The sequence below is a fragment of the Rousettus aegyptiacus genome, unplaced genomic scaffold (genome assembly GCF_014176215.1).
Source record: "Rousettus aegyptiacus isolate mRouAeg1 unplaced genomic scaffold, mRouAeg1.p scaffold_m13_p_5, whole genome shotgun sequence".
NCBI lineage: Eukaryota > Metazoa > Chordata > Mammalia > Chiroptera > Pteropodidae > Rousettus > Rousettus aegyptiacus.
In genome coordinates, this window is record NW_023416308.1 from 19985843 (window position 1) to 20007274 (window position 21432).

The 21432-nt window shown below is 47.2% G+C and overlaps 1 protein-coding gene and 1 pseudogene across 3 annotated transcripts in view; both read right to left on the reverse strand.

Moving 5' to 3' along the window:
* The window catches only part of MYO18B (myosin XVIIIB), a 239968-nt gene that overhangs the window by 157740 nt on the left and 60796 nt on the right, over nucleotides 1-21432 (reverse strand). For all 3 annotated transcript variants that reach the window (XM_016124218.2, XM_036221665.1, XM_036221666.1), the window contains 7 exons: nucleotides 19682-19855; nucleotides 17008-17098; nucleotides 14812-15004; nucleotides 11330-11410; nucleotides 9151-9298; nucleotides 3623-3782; nucleotides 671-854 (listed from right to left, as the gene is read on the reverse strand). In XM_016124218.2, the coding sequence (XP_015979704.2) occupies nucleotides 671-854; nucleotides 3623-3782; nucleotides 9151-9298; nucleotides 11330-11410; nucleotides 14812-15004; nucleotides 17008-17098; nucleotides 19682-19855 (1031 nt within the window). The remainder of the gene's footprint in view (nucleotides 1-670; nucleotides 855-3622; nucleotides 3783-9150; nucleotides 9299-11329; nucleotides 11411-14811; nucleotides 15005-17007; nucleotides 17099-19681; nucleotides 19856-21432) is intronic.
* Nucleotides 14179-14297, reverse strand: LOC118603196 (annotated as a pseudogene).

Genomic DNA, 21432 nt, shown 5'->3' on the forward strand with positions numbered 1-21432 from the left:
CTTCCTATCTCTGGCCTGGTCTGTACTCATGAGAAATAAGGGGCTTTTATAACAGCCCTTGTTGTAACAGATAGGGAAACTGAGTCATGGAGAAGGCAAACGAGTGGCCCAGTTTCACACAGGCCACAAGAAGAGGTGGACTACAACCCAGGACCTAGTCTGTGGGCTTTTTCAGTATAATATGCTCTGAACTTTGTTCAAAACTTATCTTTCCCATGTTCCACCCTTTGGGCTCAGCTGACCACTGACCAATCAAAGTTTCTCATGTGTTATTGGATCAACATGTCCAGGAAACATAGTTACTTCCAGTGTTGCAGCCTGCTGCCTTCCCCCAAGGAGAGGCTGGCGGTGAGGAAGATGGGCAGGCCTGGTCTTGCTGTGACATCTATCACTTTGGTCAAGAGGACAATTGTGGTTCCTGCAAACTTCCTGAAGCTGCTCAGGTCAATACAAAGTAGCCAATGCGTTGGCCTCTGGCTTGGACCAATCACTTTCCAGCGGTGTGACTGTGTCCAGGTTTCTTTGCTGTTCTGAGCCTCTGTTTCCTCCTCTGTGCAGCATGGGGGGATGCCTGCGCCTCCAGGCCCACTGGGGAGGGTAGATGGTGGAAGGGGGTTGGGATATGTAGTAGTACAGGCCGCAACTCCATGCGGACAGGGAACCCACTCACCATCTGTAGCTTGATCTGGGAGCACGGGGCTTTCCTCTTCAACGCGGCAAAGCCACTGGCAAAGGCCCTCCTGATAGCACAGTTCCTCTGCAGGGCCTGCTGGGAGGTGCCCTCCAGCCCCGCCACAGCCCGGCACACGGGGGGCAGCTTGGCCCGGGCCTGGAACAGGCTCCGCAGCTCCTCCCTAGCAGGTAGGAAGAGGGGAGAGACAGGGGCTTTAGGGAAATAGATAGATCCGCATTGCTTCCTACTGATCTGTTTCCTGAATCATCCCCTTGAAGCACACACCCAAACTGCTACCCCTCCATTCCCAGTCCTTTCTTGCCATACGAGCCTTTGCTTCATGACAAATGCCATCTCAGCCCTCCATTCCTCTCTCCCCACCTGATCTTACTTAGAGCATCTCTCCTTCTATTAAATATTCTTGTCATTTACATACCTATAGGAATTCTATTAAGCCTGTACTTTCTTAGAGGGAGAAATTATCTCCGTTATCCCTAGAATGGGTTCAGTACATAATAGGTGCCTACTCTATGTTTCATGTAAGAACGAATCACTTACAGGCTGAACGTGCAGTTTCTGGACCTGCCAATGAAATGCCTAGCCTGATGTTGAGTGGTAGGTAGTGCCTTTCCTCGGCGTTTGTGTAATGCACAGGTTCTGAGGTTAGTGGGCAAGGGCCAGGGCACCTTAAGAGTCTGTTCTGATAAACCTGAGCTGACCTGCCTGCTTTCTTGGGAAAAAGAGGATTCAGAAGGCTAGGCAGACTTTGCTGCGCCCTATTTTGGGGCTGGGAACCAGAGAAGGCCTCGTGCCTCCAGGGTTCCACCTGCCTCACCGCCTGCATACAGGCATCTTCCATCACTCCCTGCAAGTCCAATTCATGCCTCCAGCCCCGGCCCTCAAGATGCATTATCTACTTCCCTCTGTGCCTAAACTGACTCTCCAAATTATTAAGGAAATGAGTCTCAAATGACACAGAAATTGTTTCAAGTGGTTAAATGCATGGCCCAGCACAAAGTTGAACAGAGGCTTGAATATACTTGCATTGAAATAAAAATCTTGGGAGAGGGCTAGGAGTGCCCCCTAGGTGTAGAAGCCCTGAGAGGAAAGGGTGGGGCCCTTGGGAATATGGGCACCAACCCCTGACCACAGTCCTGACCCCTGTACATAAATGTCCCATCAGAGGGGCTGGGAGACCTGACCTCAGGTCATCAATTTACTGTGTGACATTGGATACCTCACCTGTCCTGTTTGGGCCTCAGCTCCTGATAGACAAAGCAAAAGGGTTTGACCAAGACTTAATGACTAAGATCTTCCTGGAGTCTTTTCAGCAAAGCAAGTCTCCGGGGCCCTCCCCCAGAGAGACAGGGTGGGGCCCAGGAATCAGAATGCTAACCAAGCAATCTGGTGAATCCGGTGCACTTGGTTGCAGAACAACACGCTAAGAAAAAGCACTGTTTGCTCTCAAAAAATCGTCGATGCTTGACTCGCAAACATACGAGATGCCCTAGTGGGATTTTCTCCCAAACCTGCCATGCTCTTTCGTCCCTGTGAGCCACAACTTTGCACGTGCTGTTTGTTCTTCCCAGAATGTCCCTTGCTCACCAGGCCATTTGGTCAACAAAGGTTTGCCTCCTCCTTTCCTAACTCTATACCCCTCACTCAGCTTGAGCCACAGGGTCCTAGAGAAGAAAGGAAATTCACAAGGCCCTAAGACGTGTGTTGAGAGCCCACTATGAACAAGGCTCCTTTAACATGCCATCTTCCATCAGACACATTCAGCATGACATCGTCACTGTTGCCTCCCAGATTATGAAACAGAGGCCCAGGTCATGCAGCTTGAAAAGAGGCAAAATCAGAATATGAACATTTGCCTGACTCCAGGGCTTTGCAGTATCCACCAGACTTTAGAGCCTCATCCAACAAACCCTTATTCTATGATGAAGGACGCAAAAATAAAAGAACAGGGAGGGAACGTGCCCACAGTCACCCAGGTGACAAGTGGCAGGCTCAGACTTGACCCAGGTCCCCTGGCTTTCCTCTCGCAGTCCTCCGTGTGCTCGTTAACCTTCCTTTTGCCTCATCCCCTGATTCGATCTCTTTTACAAAGCTATACAGCCATAAGCCCTGCTGCACATAGGCCTCCAAACAACTCTGACCATATGTCCTGAGAGCTTCTCCAAGGATCACTTAGCCAACTTGTATCTGGGCTCTGCCACTATTTTGCTGTGTGATCAAAAGCAAGCCACTTTACCTCCTAGGGCCTCAGTTTTATCATCTATAAAAATATTCCTTTCCCACTCTCATGTGCCTAGCACCTCCCTGGTAGTCTCAGCTTCTCTTCTTGTCTCCAAGCCCTGCCCCTGCAGGATTCCAGCACTGAACTTGGAAGGATCACCATGCATATGTGTGTGTGTGCACACACAGACGCGCGCGCGCGCGCACACACACACACACACACACACACACACACTTCCCAGTAACTCTTTGAACCAAAGGCAGCTATTGTTGCCAGCTCTCTGCCAGCAGTTCTGAAAAGAGCAGTCAGGGAATGCTGTGAGCCTTTTTTTTTTAATGCCACAAAACATCATCACTTCGGTTTTATGATCCCCTCGTTCTAGGATGCCCATAAAAGTTGTTCCAGTCACATCATCTCTCAGATACTTAATAAAAGCCAAAGGAAGGCAAAAAGCCAAAATAACAAGTCACAGCTTTTGAGCTTTCATTCCACCTTTCCAGAAGACCAGCTCTTCTCCTCGGCTGAGCTCACGCTGGCCCCAGGGAGGCATTGTACTGCTCCAGTTTGAGTTACGATGCTTTGTGTCATTAGGAACAGGTTCCCAAACTGGCTCTCACTCACTGTGTTATTGTGACCACATGGCCTCAGCGGGGAAGGAACCTCAGCCCCTTGAATGCCCCCAGCCTGTCCCGAGCCCTGGCCAGACCCACCTCTTTGACTGCTGCAGGATCTGGGGGGCGTCCCGGGCCGAAAGGTTGGGCTTAGCCTTGTGGAGCCAGCCTGCGAGGTCATAGCGCACAGGGTCCTGTCCCCGCTGGTGGGAAATCTCGCACTGGAGGGGCTGCTCACATGGCCGAAGGGCAGAGGCCCCTGAAAGCAGACACAGCACGTGAGTTGGGGGATTAGTGGGGACACTCTCTCTGCAATCGCTTGGCCTCGCCAAGAACACACTTTTTCCATTTTAATATTTCCAGGTAACTAAAGCTGACAGTTCTGGGGACCCACATCTCTCCTGCTTTGTGCATTCGCGTGCATTATTTCCAATGTGGGTCCTATTTCTCTGTGCTTTCTTTATTCCAGGATATCTGTTTTCCCCAAACATCATTAGTGTATACAGTTTCATGATTTTTTTTTTTTTTTTACCATACTCGTGTATCACCTGGGCTGTTATTAATGTTTTCCTTAACTCGACTCACATTTTTACAAATAAATCCATTTAAAAAGAAACATTATATTGCAGGTTTGGTGTGCAAGCTGTATTTATTTTCTAATATTCATGGAAATAGGTACATAATTATTAAATATTTTGAAAATATTTATTTGTGTGACACCTAAAATCGTCTTAAATGCCATCAACCAAATAAATGCACAGCCTGCTCTTGGGAGATGCTGGCAGATACTTGGCTGTAAAGGACTGACTGAGAGAAACAAACAGGCTTGTAGTTAGAGAAGACCTGAGTACAAATCCTGACTCTACTGATTACTATCTGACAGGGGCCAAGACACTTAAATCTCCTAGCCTCAGTCTTGTCTTCTGTAAAATGTAGATTAAGTAATATATGCCTCCCAGGGTGGCATAAGGCTCAAAAGGAATAATGTATATAAAATATTTTAGCGGCATGCCTGGCACATAGTAGTCACTCATTGAGCAGTAGTGGGCGTCACCGACGTTTCCTGCATTGAAACTTTTGCTGGTGCTCTGAAGTTACAACGGGTTTGTCTCCACATGCCCAGTGGTCAGCTTCATGCCTGGCACAAGAATGGAGTCTGGAAGTGCTCGTGCAATGAATGAATAAATTAATGAATGAACTACTGGTCATTAATATCACTCTAATTGCAATGACACCCTCAGGTCGAGTAACGGCTCCAGAACAATTATTATCAAGAACGGTAGCCCAGTTTTGGTGCTTGCGTCTACTCTAAATGATCTTTCTACATTTTCCAGTCTTGCTGTTGTCAATATACCAACATGTAGGTACTAGGGTCTTTGAGTCCCCCCTCCAAATCCTGACTAGCTCCCTCTACACTGTAGTGATGTTGGAATTCTGTATAAAAGAAATGTAGTCTGAGAGTCTACAGGCAGCTGATGAGTAAGGGGCATGGATTCTGCCATCTGTTTGGCTGGCTGGAGGTCCTTTGGGCTCACTTCCTGGTCTCCTCTGCATTCTGGATAATTGAAGTCACCAGCAAGGAACACTACCAGTTAAGCAAAGTCTTATTGCATTGAGAACCTCTAGTGAGCCTTTCAGAGCCTTTCAGACTCCCTCAAGGAGTTGCCCTCCCATGGGAGAGAAAAGCAAGGTGACAGAGTGAACGCCCAGCTCTAGCCCACACGTCAATATTGCCCGGATAATGCTGTAGGTATCGGCACAGATACGTCTCTACAATGGACTGAAAGCAGCTTGAGGGCAGGGCCCATGTTCATTCATTGTTATGGCCAGCAGCCAGCACAGAGCTGGGCTCTGAATGCGGGAGGACTCCAGTAGCATCTGGGGAGTAGGAGGGGCCCAAGGCAAGAGAGAGGAAAGGATGTCCACGTTTGCTAAGCCCCAGGCAGTCTCTACCAGGCATGCTACCACATGTGATGTCATTCAATCCCCACTCTGGTCCGTGATGTGTGCATCACTGGGCCGGTTTCTAGAAGGTGACACTGAGGTTCAGGGAGTTGAGACAGCTTGACTAAAGTTGCACGGCAGTTGGCGCGGAGTCAAGGTGAGGACGTGGGTTTGCCAATCACAAAGCCCATCTCTGTCCAGGGATGTGGCCCAGTCTACAAAGGTACCATGTCTCCCAGGAGTCATCTAGAAAACATCTTCCAGGACACAGACCTGCAAAGTTTCTCCACCCTCCCCTTTCTCCTGGAGGTGGCTTCTGCCATAGTTTGGTTCACCCAAGTATTTCACTTTCAGGAACCCCTAGAAATGCCTATAAAATGTGGCATCAGAGATATCACTTCCCCCAGGAGCCTGACTCCCCACACTGGGGTAGGAGCTTCTCCTGGACCCTCTGCCCTGGGCATCCGCCCCCTGTGGCTGTGATGCGAATGCCTGTTGCCTGACTGTCCACTGTGCCCCGGCTCTGTGAGGGCTGCCTCCAGCCCCGTCCTGGGCCCGCTGCCCAGCAAACGCACCTTGGGTGAGAGGTAATGGTTAGTGAGCACTGAGTTAGCCAGAAAGCCCACATGTTCTGCTTGATTGAATGTTCTCATTAACTCAGAACTAATCAGAAAGTCCCAGAGGCAAAAGATTTTTTTTTTTTTAACTAAAATGTCTGAGTTAATGTGTCTGCTTCAGTGGGTCCAAGACAAAGGATATAACAGTCTCTCCTCTGAGAACTTGAAAACCTCACAGCATCCTGCTGAGGTGTCTGACACTGGCAGCATTGGGCCTCACAGGGAAAGGAGATGGGGCCACAAATCTAGCCAAATCCGCTCCTGTCCCAGCCACTCCCTACTTCTGACCCTACTTTCTTTCTGTCTCTTTTGCCCAAAAGTTAATATCCAGAAAACATTCCATTTGAGAAATCCCTTTCATCTGATTCTGATCATTGGGTTTGCACGAATTCATCCGTTCTGTATCCAAATTCACCTCACTCCTCACCTGTGTCAGTGCTACTCTGGGTGCTGCAGATACAGACGGGACCAGGCTGCCCCTGCCGTCACAGAGCTGGCATTCCTGTGAGGACAAGTGCCTGCGGTCCCATGGTGATGGCTGTCATGGAGCAGAGGAAAGCAGGGGAAGGGAGGCGGGGGTATGAATGAGAAGGGGTTATTACTTTACACAAGGTGGTCGGGCAGGCCCCCTGAGACACGCAGGAGGTAAGGGATAGAGTCATGCTGAAATGTGTCAGAAGAGTGTTCCAGGCAAAAGGAACTGCCAGTTGCGAGGACCCTGAGGTGAGGATGTGCTTGGTGTGTTTAAGGAGCAGCTGAGAGAGCCGCGTGGTTGGAACAGAGTGAACAAGGATGAAGAAGGGGAAATGGCAGATTCCACAGAGGCTTTGCTGTAGTCCAGGTACTGGGGGACAGCAGAGAAGAGACAGACGTGCATACTGCGCCTTCGGGGGCTCACAGAGTAGTCGGAGGACAATGAGAAGCAAGTAAATAGATAACCAAATATTCCAGAAACTGGAATGGGGCCCCGAAGGAAATAACCAGGGAGATATGAGGGGACAGCCTGGCTGCAAAGGGAGCAGCCTCAGACAGGGGTCAGGAAGGGCTCTGAGGAGGAGCCCTCTGAGCAGAGGACTGAAGGAGAGTGAATAAATGCGTCTTGGCACACACAGGCTCATCTGTCCTTGTAACAACCCCCTGGGAGGTGATTTCCCAGATCGCACACTTTACAATTAAGTGGAGCGGGGATCCAACCCAGGTCTCTGGAAACTGAAGCCTGGGTGAGCTTTTAATGGCTGTGCCTCTGGCTTCCTCTGCATCTGGGTGAGTTTTCTTCTCTACCACTCACCACTGCTCCCCCTCCAAAAAAATCATAACTCCATTCTTGGGCCCTAGAGTCATTCACTGGAGACAAGGGCCACTTTCATAGTCTGAAAATAAGCCATTGGTCTGGCTTCCCTTTGGAATGAGGCCTCCTGGGCACCATGCTAGGTCTGTTATCAGCACATGCAGGGCCACGGTAAGGCACCTTGTCTCTCAGAGGCTTCAGTGACCCCACTGCAGATGGGTGTAATGAAACCCATAATGCCTGTCTTAGACCAAAAGCTCCACAAATAGCAGTTTCCTCTGCCCTTCCGCCTTTGTTCACTGGCTGGCAAAGAGCACAACTTTAGAGATCAGAGGTGATCATCACCAGGGTCAAGTCAAGTGCCAGGACCCCTCCAGGGCCAGGGCAGTCCAGAGCTTCATAAGACTCTCCTGGCTCTTGGCACTTTTGCTCTCATGGGCAAAGTATCATGACTGGATGGCTTCAACAACATCAATTTATTTTCTCATGGTCCTAGAGGCTGGAATTTCAAGATCAAGGTGTCAGCAGGTTTGATTTCACTCTGAGGCCTCTCTCCTTGGCTTGCAGGCAACCACCTCTCCCTGTGTCTTTCCTCTGTACATCTGCATTTTAATCTCTCCTTATAAGGACACTAGTCATATTAATCGGGACCCACTCTCATGACTTCAGTAAACCTTAGTGAACTCTTTATAGTGACCTATCTCCATATAAAGTCACATTTTGAGGTGCTGACTGGTAGGACATCAACATACAAGTTTTGGAGGAAGGAGTTCAATTCAGCCCATCATATGTATGTATGTTATGTATGTGTATATATACATACATACACACACACACACATACTGTATTTGACTTAATTCTTTTTTTTTTTTCCTATTCTGCTTTTTAACAGAAATGAAAACATTTTCACAGGCCCTAAAGGCACCACAGGTCCCAGGCCCTGCTTCTCCTATGCCTGGTGGGAAAGTCAAGCTCTCTTGCAGGTAATTTGGGTATTAGTGGACTGGGCTTGGTCTAAGGAGAGCTGCCAGAGCCATCAGATGCTGCCGCTGCTGCTTTAAAACTCTTGTCCTGATGAGCGCAGCAATGCTCCATGAATGTCGCAGACAGAGGACTCAGCTGGTCCCCTTGGGGTAGAGGCTCCTGCTCACCCCTAGCCCAGCAGACAGCAGCACTGAGAGCTGTCATACGTCTTCCTCTAACTCTTCTCCAGTTTTTCACAAGCCACTCCCATCAGATGTTCACCCAGAACACACCATTGAAATCGCACTGGTCTCAGTTGCCAGTGACCTCCACCTGGCCAAATCGATGGCCACTCCTCAGCCACACCTCGCATGCCCTCTCAGCAGCATTTGATTGGGTGAGTTCACATTCTCCTCGATTACCTCCTACCTCCCTGGTCACTCCTCCTCGGTCTCTTTTGTGGTCACTTGCCTTGTCCTTGGCCCCTTGACACTGAAATGTCCCAGGGCTGAATCCTTGGTCACCTTCTCTGCCAACCCTCATTCCCTTAGTGACCTCAACCAGAATTGTGGGCCACACGAGGCTGGTTTACCACTATATAGCATAGCGCCCAGCATATGGTAACTGCTCAATACATTTGTTGGATACATGAATGGGTGAACACATGAATGGATGAACACATGAATGAATGAAAGCACACGCCGGCCCCCACACAGACACTTCTGCACTCAGATCCCCTCCTGTGCAGGCCTCGTCAAAGACAGACTCCAGCTCTCGGGCTGGACTCAGCACCCTTCTCCACCTCATTCCCCTACCTTCGGCCCCAGGTTCTTTCTTCTCGAAGGCTGCACAGAGACGCTCGAGCACCACGCTGTCACTGGAGCCCTCCACCTGGACCTCCTCATCCAGAACCGAGAAAAGGCCCCCAGCGTCCTCAGTACCCCCTCCAGCTGGTAAGCGGACCTGGCGGGAGATCCAAGATACACTGAGGGACTCTGACCCCTGATGGACACCAGTCCTGGGCTTCTCTTCCCACCTATGGAAGTCAGGGGATCTGAGCCCTAGCCATCATGACTCAGACGGACTGGCCAGATCCATGCTCCCACTCACCCCTACATTCCCACTCACTCCAGATTCTCAGGGTTGAAACCTCAAAACTCGACCAGCCTCTCAGTTCCAAGGGGTCTGAATCCTGCCTCTGTCCTCGCTTCCTGTGTGACTGGGCAACTCATTGCGCTTCTCCGAGTCTCATTTCCTCTTACGTGAAATGGAGACTGGCAATACCTACCTCAGAGGGCTCTGTGAGGATTTCACAAGGGAAAGCACTGTGCAAATGACACACATCTGGGTACACACAGGTGGCTGTGTGTATTTGTGCACAGCCAGACATGAAAGAATTCATTCCATTTGTATCATTTCCTCTTAGAGGTCTTTGAACTTTTTTTAAACTAAAATCTCAAGAGAAAGAAAAAATGCCTGAATAATGTTTCAGAGGGGAAGGTGAACTTGATTCAATAGCACAGACATGAAATTTTAAATGCAGCTCCAAGCTTCAAAGACCATCTAAGCCACGCTGTAATTTTGCACATGGGAAACTGGGAAAGACCCCGGAGGTTAAAGGGCTTATCTGCGGGCCCATGATGAGTTGGAATAATCAATATAACACTCAGTGGTTACGAAGGAAATGTGACGTGTAAAGTAACCAACTTCCCTTGATGACAGAGACTGAGGGGCTTCCCAGAGTGTGAAGACTTCAGCAAACCCCTGGCATACAAGAACAGTTGGCCACCCTAACTCGGAATATTGGTCCATTCTCCTCAGAGACCCAGAGAAGAAAAGGGACACCTCCAGGGTCATATGGAAAGACACGGGCAGAACTGAAAGTGGATGCCAGGCATCCTGACCCTTCACCTTGGCCCTCTTTACTGGGGACAGGCAGCCTGTCCTCAGAAGGCAGTTACTCCTAGCCACTGCCCAACATCTGGGGACATCGTGCCTCTTCCGTCCTAACACTGCCTGGGTCGTCCCTTCGGAGCTGCCCCTTCCAGGTAAGGAAGCATGATGGGGAGGGGGAACCAGCCTGAAAGGTGCCAACAAGATGCATAAGCAGGTGATGGCTGGCAGGGCTCACAGACGAAGGAGCTTTGCAGGGACAAGTGTAGACCACGACGAGCCAGGAGAAGCCTTGGAAACCACGCCTGGCTGATCAGAGACAAAAAAATGAGGAAAAGAGCAGCCTGTGCTGCCAAAGAGCAGGAAAAATGTGGCCTGCAGGCCACCTACTATGTGCCACGCGCCCTGCCAGGTGCTTTTCATGTCAAATCTCATTGACATTCATGACAACCCCAGGGGATAGAAAGCTGAGGCTTGGAGAGGAGAAGTGACATGCCGAAGGTCACCAAGGTTGGACCCAAGCCTTGCGAGTTGAGTGAAATAGTTCAGGGCAGTTCTGGGAAGGGGTCGACCAGAGGTGCAGGTCTGAGGTCAGCAAAGTGGGTTCTTAGGGTGGAGAAAGTGAAGTAAAGACCCAGTTATCCCCAAAATAAAGTCTGTCTGCCTCCGAGGGAGGTCAGGGATCTGGATTCAAGGCTGTCCCACCCCCAGTGGCCCTATTCTCTCCGTCTCTGCTGGACACAGCACTTTCATCTCAACACCCGATCTTTGCAGGCAAGAGCAGTTGGAGGCCAGTGGTCGAGAACTCGGGACCACAGGCTCCCAGGTATGAGTGTATTATTCCAAGACACAGACTCAGACATAATGCAGAGGGTAGTTCTCACCCTAAGGAGATTTGGATATTCATTGCCCAGGTGACACCCCAGACCAATCGACACAGAATTTGGGGTACATCCCAGGTGTCAGTGTTTTCAGCAGTCCCTTGGTGATTCCACGTGCAGAAAGCATTGACAGCTAGTAGCTTGAAGGCTCAACTTTGCTAATATTTCAATAAAAAGGCTTTGTGCTATCTGAGAGCTTTGGTTTGCTGGACCCTCTTACCTGGGAAGGATTCTGATCCACGAGGGCCACCGTGGACCCCGGGGATGGCTCTGGGAGGTCAAACTGCACAGGAAGACCTTCCTGGAAAATCACAGAAATTCGATGTTAGTTCTTTCCGTGAACTGAACAGGGTCGAAAACGTCTGGAGGAGGAAAGAGAAGTGAGGACTTTTCTTACCCCTTGGACTTTTTTTAATTATTATTTTTAATTGTGGTAAAATATACGTGACATAAAATTTACCATTTTAACCATTTTTAAGAGTATAGTTCAGTGGCATTAAGTATTCGTACTTAATTCCCCATCTTCCTCTTCCCCACGCCCCTGACAGCTACCATCTACTTCCTCACTCTCTGAATTTGATCTCTAAATATCTCACGTGAGTGGAATCATACAGTATTTGTCCTTTTGTGACTGGCTTATTGCACTTAGCATAATGTCTTCAAGGTTCATCCACGCTGTAGCATGTGTCAGAATTTACTTACTTTTTATGGTTGAATAATATTCCGTTGTATGGATAGACCATGTTTGTTTACGCATTCATCCACTGATGGACACTTGTGTTGCTTGCACCTTTTGGTCATTGTGAATAATATAGCATGGATGTACAAATAGCTCTTGAAGAGCTTGCTTTCTGTTCTTTTGGTTCGATACCCGGAAGTGGAATTACTGTATAATATATTAATTCTATTTTTAATTTTTGAGAAAATACCTTACTGTTTTCCATAGCAGCTGCACCATTTTATATTCCAAGCACTAGCCATGCACAAGGTTTCTAATTTCTCCACATCGTCACCTACACTTGTTATTTCCTGTTTTTTTTTTTAAATAACAACCATTCTAATGGTATAAAGTACTATCTTAAATGGTTTTGATTTGTAGTTCCCTAAATTAGTGACATTGAGCATCTTTTCATGTGCTTGTTGGTCATTTGTATATCTTTTTTGGAGAAATGTCTATTCAAGTCTTTTCCCCGTTTTTTAAACAAGTTGTTTGCTTGCTTGTCTGTTTATCATCACCTTTTAGCCTTTGAATAAGAAGAAAGGTTGTAGACCAACATTCTAATAACATCCTGATATTGTTCAACCTGTAGGGTTGTCAGTAATCATGGTGAGAGCTTTAACAGAACCTGATAATTTGGTCCAAACTTTTCTAATGTCTACTGAGTACCTAGTGAGTCTGGGTGCAGGAGGGAGCAAGCATAAACTATTGGAGGATATTTGTTGCCATATAAAGATAGCCAGATCTAGACACTATACACAAAGATGTTCATCATAGTGTTGTTTATAAGAGCTTAATCATGGAAATCACCCGGATGTCCAAAGGAGAGCTGAGATAGACTCAGACATCACCATTGAAATGCATGGTTACTAAGAGCTGTAAATGGAGTGAGGAAATGTGAAAACAGCAGATACAAAATTGGGTACACAGAAGTTATCTGAAACCTGTAGAGAAGACAATAGATGAAAAGTGACTGCTATAAAATACAGATAGCAGTAACAGTGGTCGCCTCTGGGTGGTGGGGCTAAGAAGACTGTGTTTTCAGCTTCTTCACACTTACATTCACTTTCCAGTTTTTTAATGTAAAAAAACGTGTTACTTTGACCATCGGAAATAGGTGAAAAATTATGGGGAAAAAAATGATAGCTACTACCATATATCGAGTACCTGATAGATGAAGCACTTTCTTATCAACTTCATGAAATGCTCAAAAACAGCTACTTCAAGCAGTGTGGTAAAAAATTATTATAAAAATAACCCCCATTCTCTCCCCATCCCTGTATCCACACTCTTTGCACAGAGATATTTCAGTTTCTCCCATAGAGAAGTAGAACCTCTTTCCCCGCCCCTTGAGTCAGAGCTCGGCCCTGGACGTGCTGTGACCAACTGAATACAGCAGAAGTGACACTGCCAGTTCCAAGTCTAGGTCTCGAGGGGCCCTTCGCACGTCCGCTAGCTCTCTTGGAACCCTGCCAGGGCCATGAGAACAGCCTGGGCTAACCTGCTGGAGAAATGGACATTCCTGGAGTCAGCAGATGAGTCAGCCCGGCGATGGCCTGCCTGGATCAGCTCACGGCCAGCTGACCCCCAGACGCCTGAGAGAGCCAGCCAAGACCATCAGAGCCACCTACCCAACCTGCATCTGACCACAGGCACAAGCACTCTCCCAGCCAAGATCAAAAGAACCGTCCAGGCAACTCAGAGGTTGATAAGTAATAACGAAATATTATGTTTAAAGCCGCCATGTTTGGAGTAGTTTATTAGGTAGCATTATTGTAGTGAATGGTAACTGATGTATGAGTATTACTACTTCTATTTTACATGTGAAGAAATCGAGGTTCAGAGAGGGTGAGTGACTTTCCTAAAGCCACACAGCTAATAAGTGACAGAGTTAGAGTTAAACTCCAAGTTCCATCAATGTCATTTCTTTGAGATTTATCCATGATGATGCGTTCACGTTTGTTGTTGTGCAGGACTGCAACCAAAGAAATGACTACAATGTCAAAACCCATTAGATATTGAAAAATGATATGGTCGTTTCTAATATTTTGCCATTAGCGCTTGCTGGAGTCAAAGGGGTTCCCTTCAGGGAGGAAGGAGGGTGCACATACCTGGGGTACTGGCAATGCTCTACTTTTCACCTGGGTGGTAGATGCATGAATTTGTTCGTTTGGAGAAATTCATTGAGCTGCACACTTCTGATTGATGCTTTTTTGTTGTGTACCTTTTATATTTCAATTTAAACTTTTTTTTTTTTTAGGTGAGGCAACCCATGGTTGACTTCACAGATTTCAAAGACCTTGTCAGCTTACAATCCCTTATTTATTTTTATTTTTATTTTTTATTTTTTACACCTAAAGCACCTGGTCTTCCTAGGTGGTCTCCCATCCAAGTACTAACCAGGCCCAACTCTGCTTAGCTTCCGAAATCAGACGGGATCGGGCTTGTTCAGGGTGGCATGGCCATAGACAGTTTAAACTTTTTTTAAAATAAGAAAAGAAGGGGCTGGCAGGAATATGGCTATACATGTTTCCTGGTTCATACACATAGTTTCTTTGGGGTGCCTTCTAGAAGGGGAATTGCATCTCCACTTTGCCACATTGAGATCGACATGCAAACCCAGTGTTTTCACCCAACTGCACAGCATGGAGGACTTTCCACCTTGGGGAAGATGCAAGCTAACTGTTAGGGGAGGTTTTAACTTCATTGAGATGGGAAGCAGGGACAGGTCATCTCAAAGAAGGGTAGCAAGGCCTGGGGAGCCCCATGTTCCCTGGTGCTTATGGACAGTAGTGCACAGGGGATCATGGATGGAGGCTGGGGAGCAGAGGGAGATGGGGAGCCAGGCCTGGAGTTAGGGTTTTGTTTAGTGGCGGGCCAAACAAGATGAAGCCAAAGGTTACTGAGAGACTGGACTCCTACCCCATCTGGCCTCCCTCCCTCCACTGAGTCCTGGTGAAGGCCCCTCCCCAGCCCGGCTATACCTCCCGGTATCTATCCAGCGAGGAGACGAAGGTCCGCTGGTAGAAAAGCAGCTGCAAGCGCTCGTGAGTGTAATTGTGGCACAGTTCCTCGAAGGTGGCGGCCCGGTCCTTGCCCTGGTGCCGGGGGTTTTGAAAGCCCGGAGAGTCCACCACCATGATGGAAGCCATGGAGAGATGATGGGAAGAGAAGGATCTGGGAAGAGATGGGACAGGTCCTGAGACTACATGGCACCTTAGAGCCCTGGTGGTCCAGGCTTCACACTCTTCCACCACAGAGATGGAGAAACTGAGGCAGCATGCTGGGTGGGTTTGGAGATCCAGCAGATCTACTTTCAAAACCAGGCTTACCAGTTACAGGCTGTATAACCTGGGGTAAGTTTATTAACCTCTCTGAGCATGGATTTACCCAACTGTCAAATGATGAGGATTATCCCAGGGACTGCGATAAGAATCAAAGGAGTTCAAGTACACAAGCACCTCCCATGGATATGGACTTCAGGACATTCTCTCCCCAGCAAGCTCAGAGTGGAGAAGTGACTTATTTAAGGTGACATAGCATACTGGCTATAAAGTTAAGACAGAGGCTTCTTTTCTTTCTTGGTGACATATTGCAACAGAAAAACAATTTTTTCAGGGCCTCAGTTTACAAAGTTCTTTCAAGCCATCACCTACTTGAATCCTCCCAATGAATCTATTAGAGTGGACAGAGGAGAGATTATTCACATCCAAATGCAAGAGTTAAGGGACTTGGGAGAAAGTCACATGTGGGCTTCAACTCTTGCTCTGCAACGGGGGGGCTGTATGTCTTGGGAGAATTGCCCAATTTCTCTGAGCCAGCCATGAAAAGCTCAGTAATGGAGCCAAATCGAGAGAACTGTCGGGGGAGTTGGATGTGATGAGCCATCCATAGCTCTGAACACAAGTTTGGCCACATGGAAAGTGCTCAGTAAATGCTATCTGCTGTTAATATCATTAACATGATCATCGTACACTTTGAAGGGCCCTTAGTGTAAACCTTAGCTCTTCCCAGTTACTGGCCCTAGTTTTCCATCTGTGTAATGGGGGCAATGAGATCAGCCAGTACATAGTCACGGGTGAAGAGCAAATTAATGCTCAGAAAGTCAGGTGCTCATAAACGGTGGTAGTGGTATCGTTACCATGAACACATACATTTTACAGATGTGGCTCCAAGAACAAAACCGTGAAGAAACTGCCCTCCCCAGGCTGAGGCAGCTTCCTCTTCCAGCAGTTCATATACTGTCCCCCACCCCCCACCCCGTACTCCTTCCTCTAAGTGAAGAGGATCCCCTTGGTTTCTAGATAACGTGTCTGTGGTCTCAGATGGTAATCACTCCAGCAGTGAGAGAAGAGTGGATTCTGTGTCCCAGTGACATTGGAGAACCTGGCTGCTCGGTTGCTATGCACCAGCCTCATCCCCTTAACAGGAAGTCGGAAGCCTCATTACGCCTCCTGCTTTCACAGAAGAGGCAGGGGTTTGCCTGGGTTCTGGATCCGCCCCACTAGAACTGGTTAAAGATGTCCAAGGACAGGCTCAGAGCTCATTCAGCACGATAGGAAAAGGAGGCTCTGGTGCCTACAGCCCCATAGACACATTTCAGAGATGTATCCGGGCCCATTCTGAAATTCTTCCCAGTAGTAAATTTGGAAATAAATGGATGAGAGCAATGCGGTGTGTTATTCGAGGAAACCTGACGGTACGAGGTGGGAGTACAGCGTTGTGTGTGGATCCCGGCTCCACTTCCCTGCCTTAGTTATCTCATCTGTACAATGGGCTAATGTGAACATTAAATGACATAAGGCGAGTTAAACAATTACCGCGGGCCATGGCCCTTAGTAGGTGCCCCCAAATCATTAGCTTTCATTAATGGTATATTACGGTCGTGATTAGGAAGATTTATTTAATCACATTATTTCTTTTTATCCTTGCGGTGACCATGAAGGGTAGAGCTATTTTACAAATGCAGAAGGGGAGATCAGAGACGTGAACTGATTTGCCAATGTCACATAGCCAGTGGGTGGCCAAGGTGAAATTTCAACCCAGTGCAATGTGGCTGGAAAAACCACCCTCCAGCTCAAAAAAAAAAAAAAACCCACTCTGCCAATGTGCCCTGTGCTTAGTCTCCTTCGCACACCGGCAAAGAGGCCAGTTTCGTGTCTGGGAATGGCTGCAGTTACCTGTTGATGAGTGAGACCACAGCGGCAAAGAGCTCCTGGTACAGGCCCGAGGCCATCCCCTCAACACACTCCACGCCTGTCATCTTGAGCCCTGGAGTGGAAAAGAAAACGGGGTTGGCATCTTGTGGTCAAGACCTTGCTGGAGACACCACTCCAGAGGCATCACTACTGGTCTTAGACAATCCCCATCCTTCACACACATCCCCTCACAACTGAAATTATATACCCATGCTCTCTTAGGACCAAGTTCAAGTGTCTATCAGGACCTCCAGGGTCCTCCATAACCTACATCCTCTCCATTGTGCTTTCCTGCTCATTCCTCAGAATTCAGCCCAATGACACCTCCTCAGGGAAGCCTGCCTTGACTACCACCTCAATAGGCCAATTCCTAGTTCTACTTTCTTCCTTTTTAAATTAATTTTATTGCGGTATCACCGACATACAAAAAGCTGTACCTATTTAATGTAAACATCCTGATGAGTTTGAGGATAAGTATATGTTACCATAAACATAATCATCACCTCTAAAAGTTTCTTCTCTCCCTCTTTGTGTATGTGTATGATACAGTTAACATAAGATCCACCCTATAAAAATTTTAAGTATGCAATACATCATTGTTAACTGTAGGCACTGGGTTGTATGGTAGACTCACTCATCTACTGATCATCTCATCCATCTATTTATTCCTCAGCTCTCCAGGATTTATTTACACTGTTTAAGTGAAACTATGGACCCTCTGATCAATGTCTCTCATTTCCCCCTCCTTCCAACCCCTGGCAACCATCGTTCTACTTTCTACTTCCATGACTTTGACTACTTTAGATTTCTGATACAAGTGGGATCGTGTGGTATATTATTCCAATGTGCCATTTGCTGCAACATGGATGAACTTTGAGGACATTATGCTAAGTGAAATAAGCCAGACACAGAAGGACGAATCTACCCTGCTTTCATAGCACTGCCCACAGCATATCTTTACTTGTGCAGTTATTTTATTAACCTGTGTCTCTCCCACCTGTGAATGAGAACAGTCTCTGAGTTTGTTGGCTCCCAGATCCCCAGTGCCTGACAAATAGTAGGCACTGTCTGTAAATGCTTGTTGTTCCCTCTTTCTGGAGGGAAATTTGGCTATTTTATGTTAGAAGCCATAAAATGTTCATGTACTTAGACTTAATAACTTCACTCTTAGGCTTTTATTCTAATGAAATATTCAGAGAAACAAAGATTTCTTAGTAGATATGTTCCCCCAATTGTTGACTAAATTGGCAAAAGGCACTTTTTCCAAACAATATGAATATCCAACAACAGCTAATGAGTTAGATAATCTGTAGTCCATCCATACAAAGGAATGCTTAAAAGCGGGTATAGAAGACTATTGAATGAGGTAGAAAAGTACCTACCTATAATATTAGGAGGAATAAAAAAGCTTAGAAAACTTATTATAGTTGTGGTCTCAATTTTGTTTGCACACACATTCAGAGTTTCTGATCCTGTTAAAGTAGCCAGCTTTGATTAGGGCTCACTGAACAAAGTAGGGTGAGAAGCCGGGGCGGGGTGAGGAGGTGGGTAAGGATGCCAGAATCATTCTGATTCTTAGGTTTGGTTCCACAGTTTCCAAATCTGCAGGCAATCCTGCCTGGGGAAATAGTCCTGCTTGTACATTCCAGGCAGCCGACTGCAGCCCCAAAGCATTTCCCATCCCTTCTTTAACCCCACCCCCAACCTGGACTGTTGCTAGGCAACCCAGAGCATCCCAGCATCTCTACTAAATCTGCTAGTCCCCACCTGCTTAACATCTACCCTGGAGACCTCAGCCTGAGAGGCTGACTCAGCCTCTCAAAGCAGTGTGTACATGTGTCCGTGCTTGTGTGTGTGTGTCTGTGCACATTTGTGTCGTGTGTGTCTGTGTACATATCAGCGGCATGTGTTTTAAACATGTTCGTGAATGTGTATGGTGTATGTATCTGTGCATATATGTCGTGTGCTTGTGTGTGGTATTTGTGCCTGTGATATATGTACACATATTTGTGCATGTGCCTGTGCTCTACCCTTCGTGGTCCCTTATTTTCCTCCAGGGCCCATGCTATTATCTATATTTTTAAACTGGACTATGCACATGTCCACCTCGTCCCATCTCGACTACCACTTACTTCCCTTGTACAAACAGCATCATATTGCCAGGTAACTTTTATAAGGTTCCTAAGGGCTCTCCCTTCTCCCACTCATTCCCCAATCTTCCTTCAGGCCATGCTTCATGAAGAACAAGTCAAATCATGCCATTCCCTTGCTCATTCCCCTCCCTGGCTTCTCACTGGTCTGAGAATAAAAGCCCTGGTTTACAGACTAGGACATGAACTGAACCTTGATCTTGCTCTCCAGCCTCATCTCCTACTATCCTCCTAGCTGCCCCAGCTGTCCTGGCCTATTTATGCTCTTACAGTGTCCCCTCTCTGAGGCACAGGGCCCCCCTCTGGATTTCAGCAGGCTTCACGACCACTGGAGACAGCTATTTGATCAAAAGCATCGTGTAGGTAGAAGCCATGTCCATGTCCATTTCTGCCCACAGTGGCTTTCCCTGCACCTAGAAGGTCTGCATATAATAGACTCCCCATTAAATCCTTGACGAATAGGTCAAAGGATGCTGGTGTCCCCAAGAGAGGCAGCACTGCAATACCTGAGCTGGTCTCCTCGTCCACAAGGCCCCGTCGGCTTGGTCCACAGGTCACTTGCTCGATGATCTGTCGCAAGTGGTGCTTGAAGGTGGCCGTGTTCAGCTCCTCATACTCACAGCCCAGAGCCTCGGCTGCGTGGTTTGCCCACTCAAACCGCATGAACTGCTTCCGGCCCACTGTATGAGAAAAGTATGGCGGTGAGGTCCCGGGGTCCTGAGCATGGGGTGGGTGGGCACCCAAGCGGACCTGGAGGATCTCACCACCTCACACCCTCTAGGCTACCCATTCTCAGTAGAAGCCTGAACAACTGCCCAGGCCTGAGTCCCTGGCAGATGGCCCCTGGGCAAGTGTCAGTTCTCCAGGAGTTATGTTTACCCTATTTTCTTGCCATTCGCATTGTTCACTTTTTAAAAGCAATTTAAAATATCATGGTGAATACTCTAAATATGGAATTGCGGAATGGTTGGTAAAAGTGTGATTTATCTGTCCATATGTTCACTTATCAATTCATCCACCCATCTACAACCCCCTACCATGCACTTACTTATCCACTCAACTACCTACACAGCCACACATCCAACAATCTAACTAGCCCTATATTTATTCAGTATATTTATTGAGCTCCTACTAAGTGACAGTCGCTGTGTGGGCCACTGAAAAGTCAGTGATGAGCAAGACAGACAAGGCGCCTGTCCTCATGGAGTCTACTGAGGGAGTGAGACAATAAACAAGAAAGCAAATAAATAAATAATTACAGGAGATAAAATTATAAAGTTATTTTCCCCCCCTTTAAGGAGAAAAGAACACAGGGCGATGAGATCAAGAGAAACTGAAGGAGTTGCTATAGATCAGTGGTGGTCAGACAGGGCTTTCTCTGAGGATGTGACATGAGAACTGGGTTGGAAAAGGTGAGAAGAAGCTAGCCATGTAAAGAGCCAGGAAGAGCTCTACAGGTAGATAGCTCGAAGAGGCAGGGCAAAAGCCTCGAGGCAGAAATGAGTGTGATGTGTTAGAGAAACGCCAGGAAGGCCAGGTGGCTGGAATGCAAAGAGGGGAGGGGAGTAACCAGATGAGGCTGAAGAAGCAAGGAGGAGCAATGGACAGTTAGTTATAAGGCCTTTTTAGATCAGCAACAAAGACATTATACGACATGGACAACGTTTACGGTCAAATGCTAAGTGAAAAGCGAACCAGAAAACCACACCGCGGGATGATATCAACTCTACATATCACTCTAAACCGCTATAAAAATAATCAAAAGAAAAAATAAAAACAAACAGAAAATAATAAAAAGAGTGCAAATGCAAATATTAACAGTTACAGTTGGGTAGGGAGATTTTGTATTTTACAAATTTTCTACAGTGGTTGTGTACTAACTTTGTAAACCAAACAAAAAAATACATGATTTATTAAAACAAATAACAGTGCTATCTTTCAATAATTTTTTCCTATATCTTATCTTCCCATGAATGTGTTTCCTTCTTTGAAATAAGAACTACAGCTGCCAACAGAGATTTCACAATCTATCAGAAAGAGATCATGAGGGCCCAATTCTTCAAGTAGACTCCATGAAGAATCTGCCTGGTTTAAGGCAAACTTGGAAACTTGGAAAAAACTAGGACTTCAACGTTACCCATGGAGGAGGAGCTCTGGCCCCGGTCACTGAGTGGCCACAAATCGCCACTGCTCATCGAGGTCTTCCTGTTGCTAGTCACTCGGCACTGACCGTCATGAAGACATCATTTTATTATCT